The 26,056-nt window shown below is 43.6% G+C and overlaps 1 protein-coding gene across 1 annotated transcript in view; it reads right to left on the minus strand.

Moving 5' to 3' along the window:
* The window catches only part of LOC311366769 (calcium-activated potassium channel subunit alpha-1-like), a gene marked incomplete at its 5' end in the record, with an annotated part of 74,187 nt that overhangs the window by 12,198 nt on the left and 35,933 nt on the right, over window positions 1–26,056 (minus strand). The window contains 16 exons of the mRNA XM_084485555.1: window positions 2,374–2,461; window positions 5,854–5,886; window positions 8,402–8,578; window positions 10,701–10,777; window positions 11,026–11,112; window positions 11,384–11,452; window positions 11,631–11,740; window positions 12,105–12,260; window positions 12,461–12,530; window positions 13,212–13,294; window positions 13,670–13,775; window positions 13,977–14,087; window positions 18,834–18,925; window positions 20,272–20,442; window positions 20,923–20,998; window positions 21,915–21,990. Coding sequence (XP_084341681.1) covers window positions 2,374–2,461; window positions 5,854–5,886; window positions 8,402–8,578; window positions 10,701–10,777; window positions 11,026–11,112; window positions 11,384–11,452; window positions 11,631–11,740; window positions 12,105–12,260; window positions 12,461–12,530; window positions 13,212–13,294; window positions 13,670–13,775; window positions 13,977–14,087; window positions 18,834–18,925; window positions 20,272–20,442; window positions 20,923–20,998; window positions 21,915–21,990 — 1,582 coding nt within the window. The remainder of the gene's footprint in view (window positions 1–2,373; window positions 2,462–5,853; window positions 5,887–8,401; window positions 8,579–10,700; window positions 10,778–11,025; window positions 11,113–11,383; window positions 11,453–11,630; window positions 11,741–12,104; window positions 12,261–12,460; window positions 12,531–13,211; window positions 13,295–13,669; window positions 13,776–13,976; window positions 14,088–18,833; window positions 18,926–20,271; window positions 20,443–20,922; window positions 20,999–21,914; window positions 21,991–26,056) is intronic.

Genomic DNA, 26,056 nt, shown 5'->3' on the forward strand with positions numbered 1-26,056 from the left:
AAGTAAAAAAATAATTGTTGCTTCCTTACACTTCAGCTAAATATTTCATTGTGCGTCAAACGTTATAGCGCTCACTCAACGGACCACTTGTCACATCAATATGTCCGCTGCGGGTGACGACTAGCGAGGCAGAGCTCTGCCAAGATAGCTATCTTTCACAAACTGTCAACCGTGACAGCCTGTCACTGTTCCACGCCGCTGGTTGCCCTGACGATATCCTACCCGACGTGACGTCTATGTCACCTTGCAGTCGCATGCGGGCAAATGCCTTGTGACTCTTGCTTAATTAAACATGCCCCATAATAACCGATCACAGGGTGCTGCATATTCAGGGGATTTGACTCCTAGAAAGAACATATGAGAATTATGATTCTGTGAATGGAAATAATAATGTAGATGGCATGTGTTTTTATGTGATTGCAATTGTAACTATGGATAGTATTCCGTAGACCGTCACACTGTATGCCCCATTATTTCATGATTTTAAACTTATAGAGTTGTTGTTTTTACTATGACTTTCATGATACTATTTTGACTGCTATCTAAGCACTATACAAATGAATGAATGTATTAAAATCATTATATAGGTCATTATATATGTATAGTTTAAAAGGATCTGTATAGTTGTAGGATTCCCCTTCATTTGGCACTGCAGTTTACACCTTAAGGTTCACACCCAAAACAATGCTGTTTACACTGTAAAGTTTACACTCTAGCATCTGCTCACTTCAACATGTTTACACCATCAACTTTACACTTCCAGCACTACTGCTTAAACTGTAAAGTTTGCACTTAAACAGGTTACATTGTACATGCTGAAACAGCTGTTCAAACCACAACATTTACCCTCCCAACAGCGCAGCAGGAGATGTAAGCATTCAAAGCTCTCCTCCCGCCTCAAAGAGGCTGACAAGAGCTTGCTTCTCAGAAGCCCACAGCCAATCTGTTGATCATTACTTATTTACTAAGGCCTGGAGGCCCAGGGTTCTGTAAAAACACATTTTGATATAGAATACACCCAGATGTTTGTTTTTTTCTTTTTCCCTTTCTGCTTGGAGCAATGAAGTTTCCCTTAGGCTAAAGAATATCTCCCTCCTGTGTGGGCAGTGCACTTGAAATACAGCACAACTTGCAATAGACTGTACTACACAACATAATATTTAGATGCACATGTAGATATTATCATAATACATGTCTAAATGAGTGTCATGGTTGTTTTCTCTGAGAATTTGATGATATAGTTGACGGCTAATATTTTCCAATTTGGAATAATTTTTTTGATACCAACGAACCAGGAAATGACCTGCATCGAGTCATTCAATATCCTGCTTTAAAGTGAACTAATAAAAAGAAGGATCTAATCGCCCCACAAATCGAAAGTGACAACATGTTGTACGAGGAAAAGATTATATCGTGCTAGACAGTAACCAGAGACACATCTTCCTGACACTAGTTATTGCAATTCATCTTTCTGGCATGATATTGTGTAACAGGCAAAAGCATCAGCCCAAGTCTCTTGCCATAACAACTACGTCACATCACCTGCTTATAATAGTGTTCGGATTGTTGCTTTCCCTTGAGGTATCGGGCCTTATTTTCCACACACTCTTCACCACCATGTCGGCACACATCATAGCAAAATACTCTGAGCTACAGCTGTATATTTGGTTCATGAATGCCCAATGACCCGTAGCCACCACGAACGGTGTAAATATGAAGTTCAATTCCAGTACACATCTTAGATCCATACACACATTGTGTTGTTCACTCTGCAGCGCTCCCCCCCCCCCCCCCCCCCGCCTTCATGACACTTAATAACAATGCCTGGTATCATTAGCGTTCCCGTAATGAGTTCATGCCGAACGCCGCCGCTTTCTCCTGTCAAAATCAATAACCGACTGTGTAATTCCCCGGGACAAGATAAAAGCAAGGTACCATTTTGAATTCACTTTTGATTCCGACGCCACGTATCATCCGCAGGCCAGCGTGCCTGAGGACAGCTAGCAGAGTAAGCCTCCACAATAGTAGAATAGCCCTGGGCTATTCTATCCTGCAGGCGCGCCCTGATTGGCTGCGGTTGTCATTAGTGCCAGGGCGGTTTAAGGACCCGACAGGTCCTTGTGCAACGGTACACACGGAACAGAGGAACCGCCAGGTCTCTTTAGTAGCCCGGGCAGAACAGAGTTATGCTCTTAACTAAAACACGATTCTGACTCAAGGTCAGCCGTTGTGATGCATTCCCTGACAAATGTGAATATCGAGACAGGTGCAAAATTGCTTCGCATTAATTATCGGTTGTAGACGGTGGGGTTGATCACATGATTTGCCAGAGAAGAGGGCCGTGTCCACGCGGCTATAGGTCACATGACCCACCTCATGATCTTCGGGGAGCAGTTGGGCGAGCTCCTCACGCCCCCGTTGCGCTGCTTCTTTTTGGGCGACAGCGTCTGTTCCTCTTCGACTGCACGCCGGTGAGTGTTTGTGGAAGACGGGAGCCAAGACACGTACATAAACATGAACAAAAACAACAGAGAAAGTGGTGAGAAAGTGTGACCACAGCAGATATCAGCGGGGGGTAGTTAGTAGCGAAGAGGGGATTGAGGGGAAGGGTGTGAGGGATAGGATAGGATGCTCTGTGAGGCATTATGGTGACAAGATGCAGTGGTGCAGTGGAGCAGAGCGTGTGTATGGCGGTGAAAACATGCGATAGTATCGCCATGGACGACATGCCGAATATGCACTAAAAAAGTTATTGTTTGTTGCTGCACTAAGACATTTGCGATGGTTATTATCATTGTATGTATTCTGATGATAATTATAATCAAGCATTATTAAAATTGTTGAACTGAATCTTCCTTTCTGAAGATCTATGTTTACAGAATTTATTTCAGGGGTTTGGGATAGAAAAACATAAATATAACTTCTACAGCAGAATGGCCATTTGTTTAAGTGACTGCATGTGGTTTGGGTCAACTCCCTGGATTGCTTATGACCCACAACTGAAAACAACTAAGTGACAACTAACTTGATCAATATCGTTGGGTGCAGGACATTCTCCTCCCATAACACCGTTTATATTCATACCAAATGAATACTCCTCCAAAGACTCCATCCACGGGTGGAGAACACGCAACTTCAAGCACCGCAAGGCAAGCATGTCTGCGTGTGACACCCTAATGGAAGACTGGTCCAAGCACACTGGGGTCGGGGTGTGTGTATGTGTAGGGGTGGGAGTGTGTGTTTAGTGGTGATGGTGCTGTGGGTGGGTGTGTGTAGGGGTGGGGGTTCCAATGTCGTCAAGTCGGAGGAGATGCTCCAACACACACACACACACGCACACACAATTGTCCTTCACCTCTCTCTCTCTCTCTCTCTCTCTCTCTCTCTCTCTCTCTCTCTCTCTCTCTCTCTCTCTCTCTCTCTCTCTCTCTCTCTCTCTCTCTCTCTCTCTCTCTCTCTCTCTCTCTCTCTCTCTCTCTGTTCAATATTTAATGTCCCCCAGCTGACAGCTGCACACACCGGGTCATTAGTGAGGAATGTTACACATGCAACCACTCCAGCCGTCACACCGCACATGTGTTAGCCGTGCTGTCGGGCTCAGGCCTCACACTGCACACGCACACACACACACACACACACACACACACACACACACACACACACACACACACGCATGCACGCTCACATGCGCGTGTGTGTTTGTGTGTGTGTGTGTGTGTGTGGATGTCGCTCTTCTTACACTGACTGAGTGTGGCGTGATTGGAGTGACGCGGATGGTATCTGTATTTGACGGGCAGACTGCGTGCCCTCTGGAGCCTGCTGGCCGTCTCTGACGCCGCCGAAGACTTCCCCGCTGCCGCCACCACCATCACGCCGCTCCCCGGCCCCCGCCCCAGCTCTCCCTGGAGCCCCCCAGACTCAGGCTGAGGTGCTGGGAGGGCCCCCCCGCCCGGGGGCCCAAGGCTCCCCTTGCGGTTGTTTACCAGCAGCACGGGGACGCTGCCGCCCGCCGTCACTGCTACAAACGCGGCCCCGCCCCGGCTGCCCCCCTCTGGGTGACGGGTGGAGGCACTGGTGGTGGTGGTGGTGGTGGTGGTGGTGGTGGTGGTGTTGGTGTTGGGTGGGGAGGTGATGAGGGGGTTGAGTTTAGCGGACTGGCATGTATTGGTGGATCTTTTGATTAGAGGCTCGTCCTGCACTGCTAGATAAGGGAGAGTTTAAGGGAGTTTCGGAGAGTCAGAATCGGTGGCATCCATTTTTGAGTTTTTATATTTGTTTTTGTTGTTTGTTGTTTTGTTGGTTATATTTGGTTGGATTGGGATTCACCTGCACTGCTAGATCAACTGCTAGATCGGAATACAACAAGTTGTATTTTTACTATTTCATTTTGTTATTTTCATATTATTCGATTTGATTGAATCGGATTCAGATTAGATTGGAAGCGACTCAAATAGGACCATTGCTGTATGTTCGGTTCCATGTATATGAGCAAGGCATAACATTGCAAGGGGGTGAGGGGTTTGAGTGCCACTGGGACCACCCATGCTATGAATGTTTGCACTCATTATTGTAAGACGCTTAGGTTAAAAGCATCCACCAGTCAGCATACATATTATTATATGATGTTAATGGAATATCTTTTGTCGGCTAACATATTTTGCGAGGGCATTCAGTGGGCAGGGTGTGGTAATTCTTTATGGCATAAGAATGCTAATAGTTTAATAATTAAAAGTCCTCATATTTATTAAACACCACTTAACCACCACGTAGCCTCTAATGAAAAGTTGGATTTGACATTTACTTTGGTATTCATAATGAACATGAATTAATAAACATGCTTTCAGGTGTCCGGGTAATTCTTTAGAACAAGAACAAGGAAGTGACAATATTAAAACAATCATTAACGCATCTCATTCACCTACATTCAAATATTTTACAGGTCAACTGTTATGCTTGGAATAGCTATGCAAATATTCAACATTGCAAACAGTTCCCTTTTTGTATTATTTTAATCCAACGGCAATGACTTTAGCATCCTCTGTTTAATATTAATTTAAGTAGTAGTTGTAGTAGTTTTATCGAGTGAAAGGCAAACAGCCATTCAGTTTTCAGTATCATAAAAAAAAAGTGGGGACATTTTTGAAAGGGGGTTTAAAGTACGGAGTACGGAGCAGATGATGATTATTTTTGCAGTCAGCTGTCTAGCAGATTATCCTCTCGTCCTGCTGAGCTTCAGTGTTCATCTGGCCTACGTCAAACATGCACAGCCCGAGTGCCGACCAACGCGCTGTGGCACATTCTCTTGCCTACCGCACACCACCCTGTTGGAGCTGGTGGCTTCGAATGACCACCCGTCCAACTTCATGGAAATATTAAGATATGTTTAAGATCAAATATATAAATAACACAAAGGAACCCTGGGAATCTCTGTTGAGCAGCAGGTTTTGGATTCATGATCCAATGAAAGATGAATTGCCTCAAAATGATTTAATTATCTATTTGATTCATGGCATGTGAGTGTGACTACTTCCTGTTGAATCATGTGTGTGCTTTTCAGGCCACCGCTGGAAAAAAAGCAACTCGACAGCTAATATTAACCAGAGGCCCAATAGCACCACCTACTGGTGAAAGCCGTACTCTCCAGCCAAGCATACAATTATAACAAACACTTCAACCGTATACAATAAGACAACTAAAGGCTTTGTAACGTACAAGGTGGATTCATTATGTCAGCAGAGCAGCGAGAAGCAACACGGGGGACATTATGGAGGATGAGACGGTGAGAGGGGACACACAAAAGAGGGTGAGAAACACATGAGATCGGGAGGATGAAAATGGGAAAAACAAACTTACTTGATTTGATATATCCGTTATAGCTATTCTTAGCTGGGGGGAAAACACAAAAGACAAATGAGAGGTTATTTGGGAGAACAGGTTGAAAGTAAATCATAAGAAAAATGTAAATAGCAACTGAGGTGGGGTTGACGTGGTTACACATTAAGGTGGCATGGATGTTGCCCAAAGGCCCTTCAAAAATGGCAGGGGTCTTTACTGCCACAGGCAAAGATAAGGGATATAAAAACAAAATGGATTTGCTGGAAAAAAAAGAAAAGAAAGAAAGAAGTGATTTGCTGTCATATGATTCGCTGTCAGTGGGCGTGAACCCTGAAAATAAATAAAGAGTTTGTTGATGAAAAATAAGTCAGTGGACGTACAAAATCCAATCGAAAACAGAATAAAACAATAAAAATAAAGTTGTGTTTTTTTACTTGCTTTACTGACTCCCATAGGAGACTGTTACTGGTAGGGATACTGTGTGAATTACAAAACGACCGAATATGATATACGGATGAAATTGACCCTGCTGTTTAATAGTAACTATTCACTATTTACACTAATAATTAAAACACTGTATTCACATCCCCATCACCAAAATGAACTTTTTCGTACGATGACTCATAGATTTTTCTTTTAAAGGCCCAGATTGCTCGCAGTAAAGGTCAGGGCTTGGGCCCCGAGGCGTGCCGGCGTCAGCACCGTTCCAACAGGGGCCCGCTCTGGCCCTGGCATCTGTCTCCCGCGCCAGCGGAGCCAACGACAACTAGCAGGCTAGCATCTGTCCCGCGACCAGAGAGCAGGCAGAGGGGCTGGGGGAGGGGACCAGGGAGGGAGGGAGGGAGGGGACCAGGGAGTTGAGGGAGGGAGGGAGGGAGGGAGGGAGGGAGGGCGAGATTGCCCGGTGGTGAGGAACTGTCAGGGCGAGTTCCCTGACGACCGGTAGCACTCCCGAAAAAATGGAAATGAAAACATAATTTTCACGTCAGGCCGCATAAGGCCCCCTCGCTCCGCGCGTGGGTCACGCACCGTGTTGACAGCGCTTCCCCCCCCCCCCCCCCCCCGCGCCACCCCTTTAGCTTAGCCTAGCGACGGCACCTCCCCCCAGCCCACTATCCATAATAACACATGGGTGGGGTGGAAGACTTGGTGGTCTCGGGGGCATAAGGGCATCGGCACGACACAGAGATTCTAGTTGGTTGTTGTTTTTTTTGGGACTCTGGAGATGTTATGCTAAGCATGAGTGACAGTGTCCATGGATTTATATAGCGGCTTAGCATTAACACGCCGCTGGTACGTCAGACAGTGTTTTTGTGCCTTTAGTCTCAGAAACTTTTTTTTATACATGCTTTTTGAGTCATTGGAGAATGATGAAGAGAAGGAATCCACTCCGAAAAAAGCCCATACGGAACTACATATGGAAATCTTGACCTTATTAAATACAAAGCCCAATTAATCCTCATCAATTATTTGTGAGGATAAACAATGCACTGCTAAAGACCTTTAAAGTGCTCTGAAATGTCTGTATTAAAATGTTATCCCAATATTGAAATTAAGATGAATTATTAAATTAGAATAATTGATGGCATTCTGTAACATAAGTTATTTATGTAAAAGGGAATACTACGTTTCCTACGTTGTTTTAATTACATATATAATCTAATTATTATTATAAAATCTGAATTAACTTTATTGATATACTGTCTACTATGAACACTCACTCAACACTAACTCTTCTTTAACCCTTTCTACCGAGTGCACTTGGGTCACTCTTATGAAGACATATTACCAACCTTTTTTCGCATAATGTCAGCATAATGTCCACAAACATTAAATGAAAACCATTCGCTTTGGGAAATGTTGACAATCGCAATTACGCAACCGCTGTCACACGGCCAATGGAAATTAAGTGCAGGTGTGCTCTCCAATGACAGGGTGGGTCCTTGCAGCTGCGCCTGTTTAGGCTTCCCTGAATGTGCCTGAACAACTTTATGACAATGGTTCTGATTGCTGGTGATGGTAACTGGTAGAGGTCTTCTCTGAAGGGCTTCTGAATGGCCACGAAATCCCAAAACAACCTTTTATCTGTCTTTTTATGTTCTAGGGACAACCAATCTACTTAAAGTTTGATTGGTGTCAGTGTGTTACGCATCAGTATGAGTGGGTTACTTAATAACATTATATAACAGTTTATGATAAAAAACTAAAACATCAATAAACACAGACATGTACATACATTAAGAGCATGCTTCACAAAACCATAAATAAAAAATAAAAAACAACACATGGGTTACCACATCGGCTAACTACGAACCCTGCGGCGGCTACAACAACCCACCAACAAAAAAACACTGAAACAAGTTGTGCAGACCCAGAGTAGTACCCCACAACCAGGGGGGGGTACGACCCCCTCAAAACAAACCACCACCACAAGGAACGTGCAGACGGTCGCACCATGCTGCGCGCCAGTCCAACGCTGGCGCGTGCGGAAACACGACGACGACAACAACAACAACAATAACAACAACAACAACAACACCGGTTTTGAGCGATGTCGACAACTTACAGGCACGCAACGTGGTCGAGCAGTCACTAACAGAGACGACGGAAAGTGGAATGTCGCGTTGAGGCGCGTCCGTGTTACAATGCACATAGACTGGCATGCAAGAGCAGTCGCGGTCCGCGCTGCCGCAATCAAAACAACATGCCAGCTTCATTCTCTGGTAGGTCGACGACCTCTTGGCTAGGGGTCAGAGGTGGAGATGGAGAGGAGGGGAGAGGAGAGGAGAGGAGAGAGCACTGTTAATGTCGGTCGAGGAGGTCAGGGGGGAGGGAGGGGGTCGTCTGGGCACACACCTGGTTGAAAGGGGCGGGAGGGAGAGAGAGAGAGAGAGAGAGAGAGAGAGAAGGGCGGGGAGGGAGAGGGAGAGAGGGAGGACGGAGAGGGAGAAACAGGAAAGGGTCTGGGGGAATGGCAGAAGAGGGCCTGATATTGTTGACGTGTGGAGGAGAAGGGGAGTATCTGTCTGGCAGGTGCACGTGTTGGTTCAAAGTGATGTGTACTTTTGTTCGATGGATTTGTGGATCGCTATGTACACTTTGTTTGTTTGTTACAAGTTTGAGTGTAATATTTTTCAAGTAAAATAATGTTCTAAGGGGAAATACTACCATAAGAAAAGGCTATTTGGAGGGTAACTTTAAGGAGAGAAATGAGGGGGAGAAATGGCATCACCATTGAGGCCTGTTATTCATCAACGCAACTTCTCTGTAGGAATGTATCTTTAAAATATATTTTCATCAAGGCAACTGAAATTCCATGCTGTATCCGTAATGCAATGGTGGTGTCACACTTTGTGAGTGAAATCATAGAGCAACACGACAGACGCCTGAGAAAAAAAATCTGTATAACATACATATATAGAACGCCATAAAAATGTCACAGAAAAAAGTCACAATGACATACATAAAGCTACATTGTAATCAAAGCTTCATAAATGATTTGATGGGCATTGTTCTCGAAGCATAAAGGCTGTTAGTCTTACAACTCGCTGTCACATAAAGTGACAAAGATATGCACTAAAATAAATCGTGTGTATATACTGCCCTCTGATGTATATGACATCAAGTTGCAAGGTTGTTTGAGAATGTATTATTCATGGCTTAATCGGTTTGAATAAGTAATGGCCACGTTGTAGGTTTCGTGTACTAAATGGTTTGGGCGACATCTGGTGGTAGTAAAGTGTAGTCAGACACCAACATAGGAGTGATTGGAATAAAAACATACATATGAGATCCTTCAATAGATCTGGTGACAGCAAGAAAAGTGCGATGGTCAGGTAGACAGCATATTTGACACAAAAATTAAAAAAATATTAAATTCAACTGTCGATATTTCATGGCCAAAAAAATAACATTTTGTCAATCTTTTTAGTGCCTTTTTTGGAAACTTGTCAGTTGAGATGTTTGGCCTTGACAGAGGTTGGGGACAGGAACGGGAAGCATTGACCATAGTGCATGCAACATGTACAGTCAGACAGTTCAGTCTGTAGGCAGCAGGCTGTGGTGGCGTGGTTATTGCCGGACATGAACACACACGATATTACTCACAATATATCACTATAAAGTGAAAGTTAAAGACATTGAGGCAAGTTTCCAAGCAGCAGGAGGAGAATAAATCAAATGGGAGGGTTAGATAGGCCACCGGCCGTGAAAAATGAAATTACAATCAATTCAATTCAGTTCAATTCAGTTGAAAGAAAAAAAAAAAATTACATTTCCCTTATCACGCCGTTTGAAAATGGTTAGCTGCACAAAAAAGTGTTAAAGTCATGCTGACGAGTGACATGTCAGGTACAATAACATGAGATACTCATGTTGTCATGCAGCTTGTTGCCATGGATAATAACCCCGCCCCCTCACTCCAACCCCCCCCCCCCCCCCCCTCTCCAACACACACACACCAAACAAGCAGAGTGATCACTGTGAAACAAGAAACTGTTCCCAAAGGAAGAAGGAAGTACAGAAGAAAAGTCAGGATTAGGAAAAACATCAACACAACTGAAGGTCTCCTGTGTGAGATGTCTTTTGGTTCACCTGTGTGTGCACAGGGTGTACACAATTGGACAGGGTGTACAAAACAAACCCAGTGATCTCTTTCCCGGGGCAACACAAGAGTTACAAGATGTTACAAAGGTGAATTATTAATCCTTACTAAACATCCTGGACGGGAGACAACGCAGCTTCGGTTATAGTGTTTCACGGCTACAGTTTACTGGTTCAGGTTTCTGATTGACCACAGCCAATCAATCTCCAGTTGGAGCCCTGGAGCGGTGCAGTGGGAACAAGAAGAGGGCGGGAACACTTACATTTCTTGCATCCACACTTCTTGATCCTTTTGGGATCTGTGATGTCATCATGGCAAGCTTTACAGTAAAACAGCGCCCTGTTGAAAAGTACCATAAGATAATCTAAGATTTTAAAAATATATATATAAATGAGGGAAAATACTTGCTGGTTTAGCAAGTTAAATGAAAGATGAATCTTTTAAGATGATTTTAAAATCTCTGTTTATCTCACAAATAGCAAAATCGTTAAGCTGAATGCAACAGCAGTTACAACCCCAAAAGATACACTACATTTCTATCCAAGACAGAGACAAAAGCATCCTCTTTAGACAGATGTGTACTCTACCTCTTCACTTCTTTGGCATCGCTGGCAATGAAGAAGCCCAGGGTCCCCTCCTCCATCTTGACATGGTTACCAGGGTTTATGAGCGTGCTGTGGGGAGGGTGAACCACGCGGCGTTTAGGACAGGTTAGAGACGACAACGAATGGGGAATATTGCAGGATGAGCCACAGTCAGGTGACCTCCAAATGTGCTCTCTAAATGAGGTCTTAATGTAGAATTGTAAACATTTCAGCATCAGTAATACAACACGAAAAACGACAACAATGGAGAATAGTGAATACAATCGTCATGCCAAGTCACGTTAGATACAAGGGTCTGCTAAATGAATAGATGGAGATATTAGTAGATATTTGTTCTTACCTGCTTTCCCTCTGGTCAGACTTGTACTCAATAGCTATGAGCAGCAGCTTGAGTTTGACGTAGCACAGTCTGCGAAAGAGGGGGACATCGTTAAAATTGTGATGTCTTAAATGCCCTTTGTGATTGTTATGTCTAGGAAGCCTTCTTGTTATAAATCGAGAGGTCCTAGTTACACAAGAAAAACTTTGAAGAAAAACATATTAGCTGTTGGAAAACGGGGGCGTGAAGGGTACTTGAAGGTACTTACTCGCAGATGACTGGAAAGGATAAGCCCACAAAGGCACTGGATAGATACTCTGTATACATCTCATTGGCAACACCCTCCAGGTAATATTTCTGCCAAGTGTCCTCCTCGATCTAGGGAGATAAACATTGATACACAAAAGCAGAAGAACATCTATTTCAGCTACACACATTTTAAAAACGTTTTTATCACAATATTTATTCTTTTAGTCTCTTTCTCTGCTTTAATTCAATTTATCTCTTGAATGTGAGTACATCTTAGGTTTTGATACAGCTTGTTTGTGTTTTTAGAGCTAGCTGGTTAGACAGAGTGCACTTTGCGAAAAAAAAAAGAAAAGATTTATGATTACTTCCTTGTACTCATTAATTGCCTCGTGTCTGAAGCAGGTTATATAAATAAACTTGCTTTGCCGTCACACCATACACATATTAACACTTCTCGTTGAGAATTTAATTCGGGCATGTGTGTGGGCAGCACCTTGATGAAGGACCTCATGGAGAACAGGTTGGCCAGCATGGTGGACAGGCCCTGAGCCAGGCAGCTCTGGGCGATGAAGCCGAGCTTCAGCTCCGCCAGGCAGATGGCGTCATCCCCTTCCTTCCAGTTCCAACTTGGAATGTTCAACAGGTGGGCCTGTGGACCGAAATAGTACCCAAAAAATTTTGTTCTGCTGCGGTAGAGCTGAATCATACAGTGACACGCGTTCCGTTTCCCATATTCTGTCCCGACTATTGTTCTCGTCGTCTCTACGTTGTGAGTGGCGGTTAGTGATCTAGTTTAGTGTTTAAGGGATTAATAATACAGTGTGGGATCGTGTAGAGTTCCCCGCCTACCTTGTTGTGGTACTGCAACATCTGGGTGATAATCCTGATCTTGGGATGGTAGTTCTTAATAGATATCACCCTGATGAGGAACATAAAACAAATCAGCTTTTTCCACATCACATATTTCTATATTCCCCACGATGAACCACCGAAGCTCAGCTCGATGTTATGCTAGTCTACTCCTTGGTCCAGACGCAACGGTCTATAGAAGTGATCGATTGGCCGCTGATCAGCCAGTCAATGGCCGAGGCTGAAGGGAGCATGTAGCCTGGTGGTTTCAAGGGGGTGAGATCATGTCTGTGTGGTGCAGAAATGACTGGGTTCCTCCATACTCCCCTATGCATACTATTGAAATCTAGGGAGTGGTGTTTATGTCCGGGCCCATTGATTTCCCTATAAGCCCGTGACAAGACCCCAATATTTACTGTCTGGAGAGGACAGCGATAAAAATGACATGCAGCCCAGACGACCATTCCCTTTCCATTTCTTGTCTCCCCTGATGATGAGGTTGAAGCAGGGCGATAAAACGGTTGAATTGCAGTGACGTGATTTGAAATAGTATGCACTCACTTAATGAATGCTGATTACCACAAGTAATCAAATAATTTGGATGGGAAATAGAAGTAAACAATCACGGCATGTGTAATATATGCCAAAAACAATTAGCCTTGTTGCCTCATCTATTTGCACACACACACACACACGCACACGCACACACACACACACACACACTCTGACTCAACATTGCAACACGTGCTACCTCATGATATTGGAGGCATCCTCTGCATCGGGGTCCGCACAGTATTTATTGGCCAGAATCAAACAAGCGTCCGCCGACTCAATCTGAAAAGAGAACGGCAATAACAGAATCAAATCAGTTACTGATGCATGGCAACACATACAATCTTAAGTCCCAGGAGGACCCCTCCACGGCGTGCCTGTTTTGTATTCAGTGATGAGGAGAACCGCCTTGACACGGTCTGCAGTTGAGTTTTACACAACATATCACCAGTTTTTATTTCCCCCATTTTTGATTCCGACTTGCATTTCCACCCTTTTGTTTTTATGCATTTCGTTTTGTTTTACCAGGTTAGTCGTATAAGATTACAAAATAAAAAAACGTGAAAGAGAGCTGGCCAAGAAGGGAGGCTAGAACACGATGTGGCAGCACAATTGTGAGAACATAGAGCTATGGATGTGGTGTTTGTGTATGTTTACCTTGACTCTGGCTAGGTCGTGGGGGTTGAGGACAGACCCTTGGTAGAACTCCACCTGGGTGAAGTGGCGCTTAAACAAGGCTTCCAGCTCAAGATTAGGGGAAATACTGAAGGAACAGAGCAACACAGGCACAGCTCTTAGACCCAGCCACTTTTAACCAGACCAGAGGATTTTTTGTAAAGGATGTGACGTACATTCTTGCAAGATTATGCCATTGGTAGAAAAAAAGGAAAAACGAATGATATGTACGAGTCCAAGGTTATGCAATACAAGGAGAATAGCTAAAAGTATGAATGTTGCTACTTACTTATGAAGAAAAACAATTTCTACATTGACATCATCCCTGTCCTTGTGTAGGAAGTCTTTGAGAAAGTTGGACACACTCTCCAGTGTGATGTGACCGCAGACCACTATGTGCCTAGGAAACCGGGCGCAGGACAATGATGAAAGCAGCTTGGAAAATGCAATCAAAACAACACAGATTATATTCATTTTCAGAGTGGACTCCACAACACTGTCATACAAAAATATAATCCGAATCTGAAACTATCTCTAATGCAGCAGAATTTTTTCCGATTTTTTATCTATGAGTCAGTCAATCTGTATTCACACCGCGATTGAATGGTAGACATTTTGGATGGAACAAAGCGCACTGGATTTAGATGCTGTATCTGTGCTATGGAGAGAGAGGGTAGGGGAGAGGATGTGGCAGGTGGAGGTCAAAGACTACGGTGGATTTGGAGTGTGGGATTAGACCGGAGCAGACAAGAGATTATTATTATTAGTGTGTAAGTGTTGCCCTACTTAGGGTCTTTATATATAGACTGTCAATCCAATTTGTCCGCTTTGATTTCTGCGGTTTGAATTTCATTTTTCAAGCTGAAACATGTGTGTGTGATGATCCGCATAGATTGCATATATTGTCAGTTGAAATTCAAATGTTTACTTCTTTGGTCCGGTAATCAATACGCAGTATTGCAGTGTGCAGTGTTGGGGTTTTGTTCTGGCACATTTGGATGAAATTGATGATATGTCTGTTTACTGAACGATACATTAAAAATTGTACAACGTTAAGGGCCCTATTTAGACGTTCTAAAACGCAAGTGTTTTTTTTCTTCCACAAAACGGAAGTAGCTTTGTGGGCGGTTCTATGGCGATGTTGCTATTATGATGGCGGATAAATGACTCTTGCGCCCGACGCAAATCTGAAATGGGTTGGTCTGAAACCCGTATGTGTGTTTTGGGCGTAACGTGCAATAAACCAATGAGAGTTACATCTCCCGTCCCCTTTAAGAGCCAGCACATTTGACTTGACAAGTTGATATTTTGACAGCGCGTTTGCAGTCTCCGCTGAGACAGATGCATGACCACATGAATTTCAAACTTCAAATGGCTCAGTTTATGGCCAAATAATAGGCTTAATTCACACATAGAATAGCATTTTCTTCTCCAACTTCAGAAACACTGAGTCGTCATGTAAATTGTGAAATAGACTACTTAACACATGTATGATATGCGGACGCGGTCCTGTGGCCGGAACTGTGGGTCTATTTAATGATATGCGGCAATACATTAACAAACATTGTTTGTTACCAGTATTGTATACATCATCGTTATAGACTTGTGTTCATAATTTGCATGTGTTCCCTCGTTTATATATGCTACATCGCCATGGACTGTATTATGCTTTATGTTTAGTTTGCATGTGTTTAAACAGATGGGTGCGCACACACACGTGCCAAGCATCACCCGCAGTCATTCATTCTTTTAAACACTCACTCGCGGTAAAACTATGTTTACTCACGATCAACTACTCATCAATCCTAAAAGTTATCGGCTTGTATACAATGTCTGTGTCAAGAAAATATGTGTTTGCTGTACGGTGTTTGCAGATGCATTGATTTAAAAGTATAACTTACTGCTGTATCAGCTGTTCTTTCCCAAATCATTTAACCAACCATTTACCCTAAAACGAGATTTTGTTTTGGAAGGCTGGAATATACTTTGCTCGAGTTTATTATTGTTATTATTATTTTAACGCATGGCATAGCCTACTATACTGTGTTCATTCATGCAGCCCCTATGGAAAAAATGTTTCCACAATCCACATGCTATTTCTATGCAGTTTTACACATATGAACAATGTTTGACATCATAATATTTAAATCAGGCTTATCGTTTGCATGTCTGTGCTGTGTATAGCCTACGTTTGTGTACGCTTATGTTGCAGTTCCGACCTGCCATGGCACGTCAAAATAGCAACACCAACTGCGCTATCCGCAAGTGCATTTATGGGGCATTTCCACCGGCGGGTACGCTTCGGACCCAGCACGCCTCAGCCTAGTAGTGGGGGTGCGGTATAGCCCAGCTCAGTTACGGCGCACGTTTCCACCGCCGCTAGTAGCCTTATGGTAGGGTGGGGTTTAAGCCGGACGGCAATAGCCATGGCAGCTACATAAGCATCGTGAACTCATAGCAAAACGACACAGTGTAGCCTGCTAATAAATCCAAGGAAAAAGATGAACGTGCACAATGAACAAAGAGCAAGCAACAATGTAGGACATCCAAGAAGGATGGCAAACTTTTGCGCAACATTTTCTACAATAAACTCATCTTTCGGCCGTATCTCACGGGTACTGTGTTTGTTTGTTATTATCCCCCTGTCGCACGGAAGTGATTCTGTCAACCATCAACGGACAGCGTGTGTAGCTCAAACTGGCCGGGACCCTTTCAGGCGTCTCAGTACCTCAACGGAGTAGTACTTGTGAGACGAGTACGGCTCAATGCGGCTCAGTCCGGGTCACGGCCAATTTTGGCGGTGGAAAGGCGAAATTGCAGTGGCGCAAATTTTAGATAGGTAAAATAGCACCAAGTATAATTTGCGCCGGAACACGCCTCTGCTTTTCGCCGACACGCCTCTCCAGGCGCAAGTGTAGTGGCGCCTGTTTGCTGTGGGGGAAAATCAGCTTTGCAAACTAGCAACGATACATGCGTCGGTGTAGAAAGTCAATTGCGCTGGGTGCAAGATGGGGCCCTAAGTCTATGCGTGTACTCTGCAAAAAAAAAATCAAGGCAATAAACTTCATTTGCATTTTCAGGGGAATATATGGTGTGACAGTAGTGCAAGGAATATAATGAGAAAAGAGATATAAGGAAAAGAAAGGGGAAGAATAAAAAACAGTAATTAAAGTATTTGTTTTGTTATGACAGAAAGTAAAGATGTGATAAGGAACGTGGTTAACATTTTTACAAAGCTATGAATCAACAGACTTAATGAGTAAGAGCTGCCCATTTGGGAAATAACCGACCTAGAAATAGATCACAACCATTGGAACTTTATCGTAGCTTAAATGGCTAAACACCTACTTTCCAAAAAACACAACGTTTATATTATAACACATCACAAATTTACAAGACACACACAAAAGAAAGAGACAAACTTCTCAAACCAAAGTTTTGTCACAAGGTTAAAAAAAATCGAAAAAGCTAATATAACAAAAAAGCGAGCTGTAAAAAAATGTGCAGAGGGCTATGAGGGAGTAATCGATTGGCCGGTGGAAAAACTCAGAGCCTCTTACTAAACTATCGCAAAAATACATAAAACACAAGATTTTCTCCATGTGTTGTGTGTGTTGAGGTCTGTTGAGGCAGTTGGAGGTGGTTCGGACTGAAGATAAAGGCCAAGAGTGTAGCAGTTTGCGCAAGCATAGCGAGCAAAAGCAATTTCAAACTGATTAAAAGAAAGAGAGACAAAAGCAATGATACAGAATCACGGAAGAAGCAAGCGATGGCGTATGGGCCCAGCAGGTAAGCTTGAGGGAAGGACGTTTCTAGAATATTCTAAATGCAGAGTTTGGTAATGAAAACTTGAATCTTTGCAAGGATTGTTCATAAATAGCACTGAAGAATAAAGACTAACTGACTCATGCAAAGCCAGTGACTTCGACTGGCAATTTGTATATTAATGGATTCTAAAGTAAGTAAATATTTGGCAAAGGCAATGGCTACCCACATAAATACTGCAAAGTAATTATTTGGATGATACACTGTTTTGATATGACTTAAGTCAGTGGCCTTCAAAATAATTGTAAAGGCACAAATTGACATTTTTGTCAGAGCTGCATCCAAGATGACTAGTATTGTGGAGTTTGGGTCTTTGTGAATGATGGCCGTGAAAGCCATGTGAAACTCAATGGCGGGAGATGGTATAATGATGAAAATGTGATTTCACAAGCACAATATGCAAGGACAAATAGTCACGTAAGCAGCTTAACAGAACATTACACATTCACTGGTCACTCATGTAGGATTTTCTCATGATAGCGCACTGTTAAATAAGCTGTGTAGACTTTAGACACTATATAGGCGACACTATTTTGTAATGCTACTACTATTAGCCATATTGTCACTCCTAAGGTTGGCAAATGCCAAATCATTATCATTTTGACTTTTACTGTTTATTTTTACAGAGACTTATCAGAAAATGAATATCATGTTTATGAAATAAGTATTACCATTTTGTTAAAATTCATTTCTGCAGTTACTATCACTTCTCATCACAGCCAATGTTTCCAGTTATAGATCAAAGAGAAAACCCTACATGTACTATACATCTGGTGCGTGATCATCTACAAATACAAATGACTACAAAGCAGACGTGTACTGCCAAGCAGTGCACCCAAAGCGTTAGCATACCAACAGGCTATACAGATAGTCATGGCCTAGGTCTTCAGTCACTGTGTGGGACTTTTTCTTAGTAAAACAAATGTAAAATAAATATATATATATATATATACATATATTACATATGAAATTGAGGATATCCAAAGATCCCAGGTTACAGTTGTGAGGGTGTGTCACCTCTTTAAGAGAGGGACACGCAAGTCACACAAACACCACACCGTTCAAACTTTTACTTCTTTAAATTTTGTTTAGTGGGGGGGGAGGGGGGGGCTTTTACTTTGTTTGACTTACTTTCTGCCTCGTGTCGAGTTATAACTCCCTCCGTATTTCTTCCGATTAAGGATGAGAGCGGCAATTTCTGGCACGTAGCGAGCAAACATGGCCTACATGCAATGAACACAAAAAAAAGAAAAAAGAAAATGGCATGCAGCGAAAGGCTCTACTGCGTCGGAAGGCCAGCAGAGCCTCCCAGAATACTTACTTTCTCCCATTAACCGCACTATAGGAACCGCCATATTTCTTGCGGTTGCCTATTAACTCTATGATTTCAGGGACGTAGCTCGCAAACATGGCCTAAGGGAAAAAAAGATAGAAGACAGAAGAGGAGACTAAAAAAAAGGGATAGGTAAAAAAAAAAGGGAGAGCAAGCTCCTCTAGTTTTGGCGATAAGATAAGATCTGTTACATCTGGAAGAGTGAGTCGTGAAAAGTATAATCTATTGGTCAGTGGGGGAGGTGGGGATTGACAGTTGAAGCAACAGTTGGGAAAAAAAAGAAGCCGGAAGAAAGTAATCCATAAAATGATTCAGTTGGGATTGAAGAGAAACGTTGATGAATGTAGCCTGAAATGATATCTTGGTTACATTCCTAACTATGAACAGTAAGAATGGAAAGCGAGAAAAAATAATTGCCAAGCCAGCATCTACGAATATAAGAGGAAAAGAAGGGGGAAAAAAACACAGCTGACAGTTGCTATACGTCAATCAGTGAAAGAAAAAAGTAAGGTGAAAGAAGCTTAGAAAATAAAGCCTTATGCGCCATGTTTCGTCCAACAAAAAACACATGATGGGTTGATTTGATCGGCCTAGCTTGATGGAATTCAGAGATTAGCTGAAACTTTGTTCTTCATAGATTCATAATGTGTGCTTTGAGTGACAGTGGTGCACTAATTATGCTTAGATTTACATCTACATTTCCATTTTGCCATCTTCTTTTGTGTATTAACTTTTAGTTATGGAGAACCCTATATCTAATTCTGGGAAACACTCAAAGAAGTATCCAGAAGCTTCCAGAATCCTGAGCTTAGAACCCCAGCTAGGGCTCCTCAAAATATAAATGTGGAAAGGCATGTTGTTTGACATAACATCTGCACATTACATTATATATGGTATATGGTATATATGAGACATCTGTAGCTAGCTATACTAGTATCCAACGCTAGCTAGTGTAGTTATAACTTCTATAGCTTCTTCTATAGCTAAAGGTATTATAAAGAGAGTTAGTTATACGGTTTTTCCATCAAGCTGGTCTCAATCAAGCCCAAATCATGGTGTTTGTTGGAAAGTGGGTAGAAATGGAGGACAGTGATGCCACCTGAAATCATGGTTATTTCCACTTATTAAACCAAATTGTATACAGCGGGACGAGACACAACGATGAGCAAACTCAAAACAAACATTGAAATAATTCTACATAGGTTTCATCTGTTAAAACAAAAAAGAGTAAGGGAATGAGGAATTAAATAAAATTTTCAAAATGCAAAACAACTCGAAATTCTAATAACTAGCGTTTATCCAAAGCAAACAGCGAGCACAAAAAAACCCACAAAATAATGCCATGCATCTTACAGCAGGGTTTTTCCATCATTGTAAGCTAACCGATTATTTTTGGCGGGGGATAAAGTATGAGAGGTTATTTTACCAAACCACCAAGGATGAAGAAGACCATGAAAAGACGACCCAGTGTGGTCTTTGCATAAACGTCTCCATAGCCCACAGTGGACATGGTGACCATGAGCAGGTAGACACACTCCCAGTAGGAGAGAGCCTGGGAGTTCTGAAAGTCCTCCCATGGGTCTCCGGAGTTTTCCACCTGGAACACAGGTCAGGATGTTTACAGCAGGTGATTGGGAGAACCAATGTCAAGGTAGGGACGGAGACAGAGGCAGAGGCTTAGTGAGTGAGTGAGTGAGTAAGATATATATTGCACTGATGCACTGATGCTTCAAACTGTGAGTGAGTGAGTGAGTGAGTGAGTGAGTGAGAGAGAGAGATGGAGACAATGAGGAAACCAATTTTACGGCTTGAGAGAGTGAATGAGCAAGTGACTGAGTGACCGTGGTTGTTGTGTAGATAAATTGAGAGTATTTCCATAAAACCCCAACATATAAAATAAGATCAAATGTGGGACAATTACAACAATTCTACCATACCATTACACTAAAGTGCATTGTAGGATATACATATAAACAAACTTTTTAAATTATGTCATAAAAAGTTGTTTGTTATACCAAATACAAACATGTACCATGCCTATAGTGCTTGTTGAACATGCTGGTGACTCCAAACTTACCAAATGGATGAATCCGGCTGCTGTAAGCCATGTGCTTATGAAGATTGAGCACAGGTTCACCAACTTTATCGAGTTACTAGTGGAAAATGCATTACAACACACTGCTGTAATATTCAATATTCAAGAATACCATTATATCACAGAGAGCAGGGTTCAGAGAGTAACATACTGTTACAGCACAGTGTTATAAATACAAAAGGTGGATACATGATCGTATTGTAGAACACGTTTCACCGGGGTGTGATTTTTTGTTGCTACACAACGCAAGTGTGTGTTGTTTGTATGACCTGTATGTTTTCCCCATTTTAGACTTCTGCATTAGTTCAAGGGAATTATGCAAGTAAAAAACAACAACCATGTTCTGGCCGGACAAATGTCTTTTTTGAGATTAAAAATGTAACCATAACACAATGTGATGTGATGTGATTTCAGTGGCCTCGGTAAATTCATGGAGTGTGTGTGTGTGTTGTGTGTGCCCTCTTCTTACCTTCCTCTGAGTAAATGAGTGAGGAGATTATTGTGAACATTTTGTCGAGCTATAAGCTCTCCCTGACATCTGCGCAAAAAAACCTTAATTCTGAACAGCAGAGGAATGGACAGAATGGTGTGTCCAATTCTGCAGGATGCAGACTATTCTGTGGCAATGTGTGTGTATGCATAACTTAGTTGAAGAACAATAACATATTTAACATAAAACATAACTATAATATAATACTACATCTTTTTGGGGTATTACGAAATTGTTTCAAAAAAGTTCAAAGGAGAACTTTTAAACTCGTACATAAAAAATAAAAATATCTCACTAAAACCCAAAATAAATAAATAACTCATGCGTGGAAAAATTAAAACACCCCCACACACAGCATGCGAAATCTGAGCGTACACATGCAACGTCTCTCAAATAAACATGAAACAAACGGAGTACAAAAACATGACACACATTTCGGTTTAAGACTCAGATCACGACAATGAGAGAACATCAAGGGACTTACCTCGTTTTCAATATATTCAAAAACTGTAAAATTTCTGAGAACTGTATGAGTCTTAAGGCCCTTAAGAACCTCAAGCCTGTGGGAAGAGAGACCAAGAGTGAGTTACCCGGGGGTGAAACCAACAACAGGGGTTAGACATCCTCCACAGACTCCCCCAGCGCAGCAATCAACACAAGCGTACCTGTCAGCCCCTCGTCCATTTTGACCATCTTCAACGGATTCATTTTGGTTACAAAAATAACAATCGATCGCTAGTTCTGACGAAAGACGACCTACGACCACCCAGAATAAATGTAGCGGAAGTGGACTAGCTCTGACTATTAACTTATGAGAAAGAGATACCACAGCCACCGTGGGTCGAGATAGTGCCCACCAACTCGCCCTGGGCTGGAGAACCTTGATTAAAATGTGACTCATATGCTTTTAATCTCGCTCGCATTATCTACCTGATACGGTTTTCATTAGCGAGGTGTGTGTCTGTATGTGTGTGTGTGTGTGTGTGTGTGTGTGTGTGTGGGGGGGGGGGGAGGGGGGGGGGGGTGAGTAAAGCCCAAAACAGCCAGCAAGATGAGACCCTGGATTATCAACAGAGACAGGTGGGTGGGCTTTCAGTAAACAGAGGTGACGTCAAATCAATCTTTTTTTGCCCGTGTTTTCAAAAGAAGCTGCAGAGGGAGAGAGACAGAGTGGAGTTGAAGCCTGCGCCACCGAATTGAGTGAAGGGGGGATGTGAGTCAGAATCACCACTGACAACAAAGTGCCTCCACAGGCCATCGATTAGTCAACCGCACGCTGGTGCTCACCGGAGACCAGAGCCCTGTGAGCCAAACACCACGCGGTTCGCACCGCTTCATGACTCAGCCGACAGCGCGAGGTAGTCTGCGTGTGCCATCGCCGACCTGCCGTACGCTCCTTGGACGCTCAGCCTATGAAATCCTGAAGAGCCCCCGTTACAGTGTACGTATATTGACGGTGAACAAAACGACAGCATCAGTTAACTTTGAATTTGTGAGACTTTGAACTTAAAATAACAGGCGAGACCAAGCCAGCAGTGCAACTGGATATCCCACAATCAAATGTGGAGGCTTTCAAACAATGAATTGTGGAAAATCAATCGTGAATAGCCAATTTCCAACTGCCAAGAGACCGGGTTATGCTTTACCTGTGTGAACACGGCCCTATGAATCTTAATAAACAAAATGTGACTCGAAAGATTTTAGCCACGTTACAATGCTTTATTCTCTGCAAGCAGAGATTTCGTATTTTTGGGTGATAATTTACAGTAGCTTTCGCCAGCTGGCCACATAAGAACTGACGTGAACGGCAAAGCCTCAAAATCTTCAACTTGAGCCTGTTCCGTCTGAAACACACACACGTACACACACACACACACACACACACACACACACACACACACACACACTGGGGATGGGGGTAACCCTCAAGGTGGGTGGGGCGGTGTGAGGAGGGGGGCGGGGGGGGGGGGGGGGGGGTGAGGTAGGAGCGGTCCCACCCACCTCCTCCTCCTCCTCCTCCTCCTCCTCCTCCTCCTGCTGCTCCCCCCTGGGGTCTCTCTTACCCCAGTAATAGACGAGGTGGAAGCACGAGCCCAGGTTATAGCACACCGTGTCCTGATCCGCCTTTTCGGCCACCTGTCCGTGTCCGGACCTGACCCGGTACCCCTTCTGGAAGAGCTCCCCCGTGGACTTCTTGCGCCGCCTCTGGTTCACCGCCGCCGTGGTCGCGCGGCTCGCCGCGTCGGGGCGGTTGTACACCATCATCTTGGCGGGGATCATGGTTCTAAGTACTGGGAATCTGAGGTCGCCTCCACCGCCCTCACGCGACCCCTCCGGTAACGATAAGCGACGCTGAACAACGTTCGGTCCCCTCCAGTCACCAGTGAGATGACCAAGCGCCCTGAGGTTAGCCTGCTACTGGTTGCGCGGGTTTACTGGTTCACTGTTGAGCATCTCCCCCCAACGCCCCCGGCTCCCTCCCCCTCCCCCGGTTAGATTACTCACGACACAAAGTATGTAAAAAAAAAAAAAGGCGGGCATTGCTGTGGTTCGACGACAACATGACGAGGAGACCAAACACATATCGGGTGGTTTGATTTGACCGGCACACCGAGAGAGTGGGAGGGGCCAACGACAACCACAACAAAACAACAACAAAAAAAAAAAAAAAAGAGGAAATGAGTGACCAAATAAGATCACATGGGGATCTCATTTGGAGGCGGGCCCTGGGAGAGTCCTCGCCTCGCCACGTCCGGGTACACGAGACAGGGGGCTTAGAGAAAACCCCATTTCCCATCAGGATATTAAAGTGTAAGCTCCTTTAGCCTTCATCCAGAGAAATCAAGAGGCCCCGGGCAGCTAGTGTACACATCAGATGGACTGATAGCCGGGTGTAATCTCACCGCGGCGCCACGGTCGAACACTGATGGTGACAAGCAAGCCGCTCATTGACTGGCGACACTGACAGGATCTCTGGTCTTGGAAGGTTTTAGAACAGCACACGGGTCAAGTGGCACACCAGTGTCTTCCGGATAAGCTTCTGAATCAGAGCCTTATGGATCAGAGCCTTCTGAATCAGAGCCTTCGCTGATGGTGAGCCTTTCGCTCACCATCTGAGAACGCGAACGTGTGCAATTCACATGCCCTCGTGAATCATGTGAATGAAATCTTGCTTGTTGAAGTAGATCCCGTTATAGTGGCAGTTTCAATTGAGTGTGCCAGATTGAATGGCCAAGCTTGAGGAAAATACATTGCAGCAATGCAGTCTCTTCTGATGGCTCTGATTCCAGGGTGAAACGATCGTAATATGTATGTTACTGCATATATTAGAACTATTTTACTCTTGCAATTATAATTGCAATTATACATCACACACTCATCTTCACCGCAGTTTTCGTACAAAGTGATGAAAGTGTGGCCTGAATCATTTCTACAACAACCATTTAGGAGACGACACACACAATCACTTCACTGAATTCCCACGAAGGGGAGATCTCTCCGGGCGAGTTGCGGCGGCCAGATTAATGGTGAAAGCCTCTTTCTGTGTTTACATTTCAGCCTATGATTTAAAAGCGGCTGTGTGGCCACTGCAGATGGCTAAGCTAGATGGGTATGAATGTGCCGCTCTAAAGCACTCAATGTTCCCCTGGCAAAGCTTTCACTTCAAACTGCAGGAGATAAATGTGACTCCAACATAAATGGCCAACACCCCCGACCCCCCCCCCCCCCCCACCCCAAAAAAATACACTTTATGCAGACTCAAACAATGACACAGTACATCTGAACGGACCGTCAAGAAACAAACAATGGCTGTTGTTTTGAAGTGAACGTGTTTGACGGCCTAGTCAGAGGGCTATCTTTTAACATTTGTTGTATGCATGTACTTCACACTCGTTTGGACACATGCGTACACGTGGATGCCTGCTGATGACGCATGAGCGTCAGTGTGAAAAACATGTATTTGTGCATGGGCTTTTGTGCACGAGTGAATTTCTTTGCTCAAGACTGAACCCGGGCATACAATAACAAGCAGTTACTGTGAAGTGTGCAGATATAAATGCATGTACACACACACACACACACACACACACACACACACACACACACACACACACAATAAAATGTGTATGCAAGGATGGAAGAAAAACTAATTTCAGTCTTAAGGCCCTTAAGAACCTCAAGCCTGTGGGAAGAGGCTTGAGGTTCCTCTGCCACAATCTTCTAGAACTCCACTGTTGCCCAGTTCGGGCCTGGCAAGTGTCAGCCGCGACCACTAGATGGCAGTGTCCATGCAAGCTTCATGGGGCTTTCAAGTTGTGGGCGGGTGATGTCATCGCCAGCTTCACTCAAATAACATGGTACCACATCCATATTCATCCAGTACCACCTTAACAGGAAAATGTTTATTTTTCCACAGTGTACACAGTGTACACCAATTCCGAACATATGACAATGCTGTATTTGATAGAAATGCAGGTACATATAGCGTTGGCTGTGAACCGCATTCATCAAAAGAACAAGCTGCTAAACGTTGCTCTCAGAGCCAATTATGAGGTGAGGAATACAGAATGAAATCCTCGCATTCCTGGTGAGGGGATTCACACCTTTAGCAAACAATAACGTTCT

Source organism: Micromesistius poutassou, assembly GCF_964030765.1.
Source record: "Micromesistius poutassou genome assembly, chromosome: 21".
Lineage (NCBI taxonomy): Eukaryota > Metazoa > Chordata > Actinopteri > Gadiformes > Gadidae > Micromesistius > Micromesistius poutassou.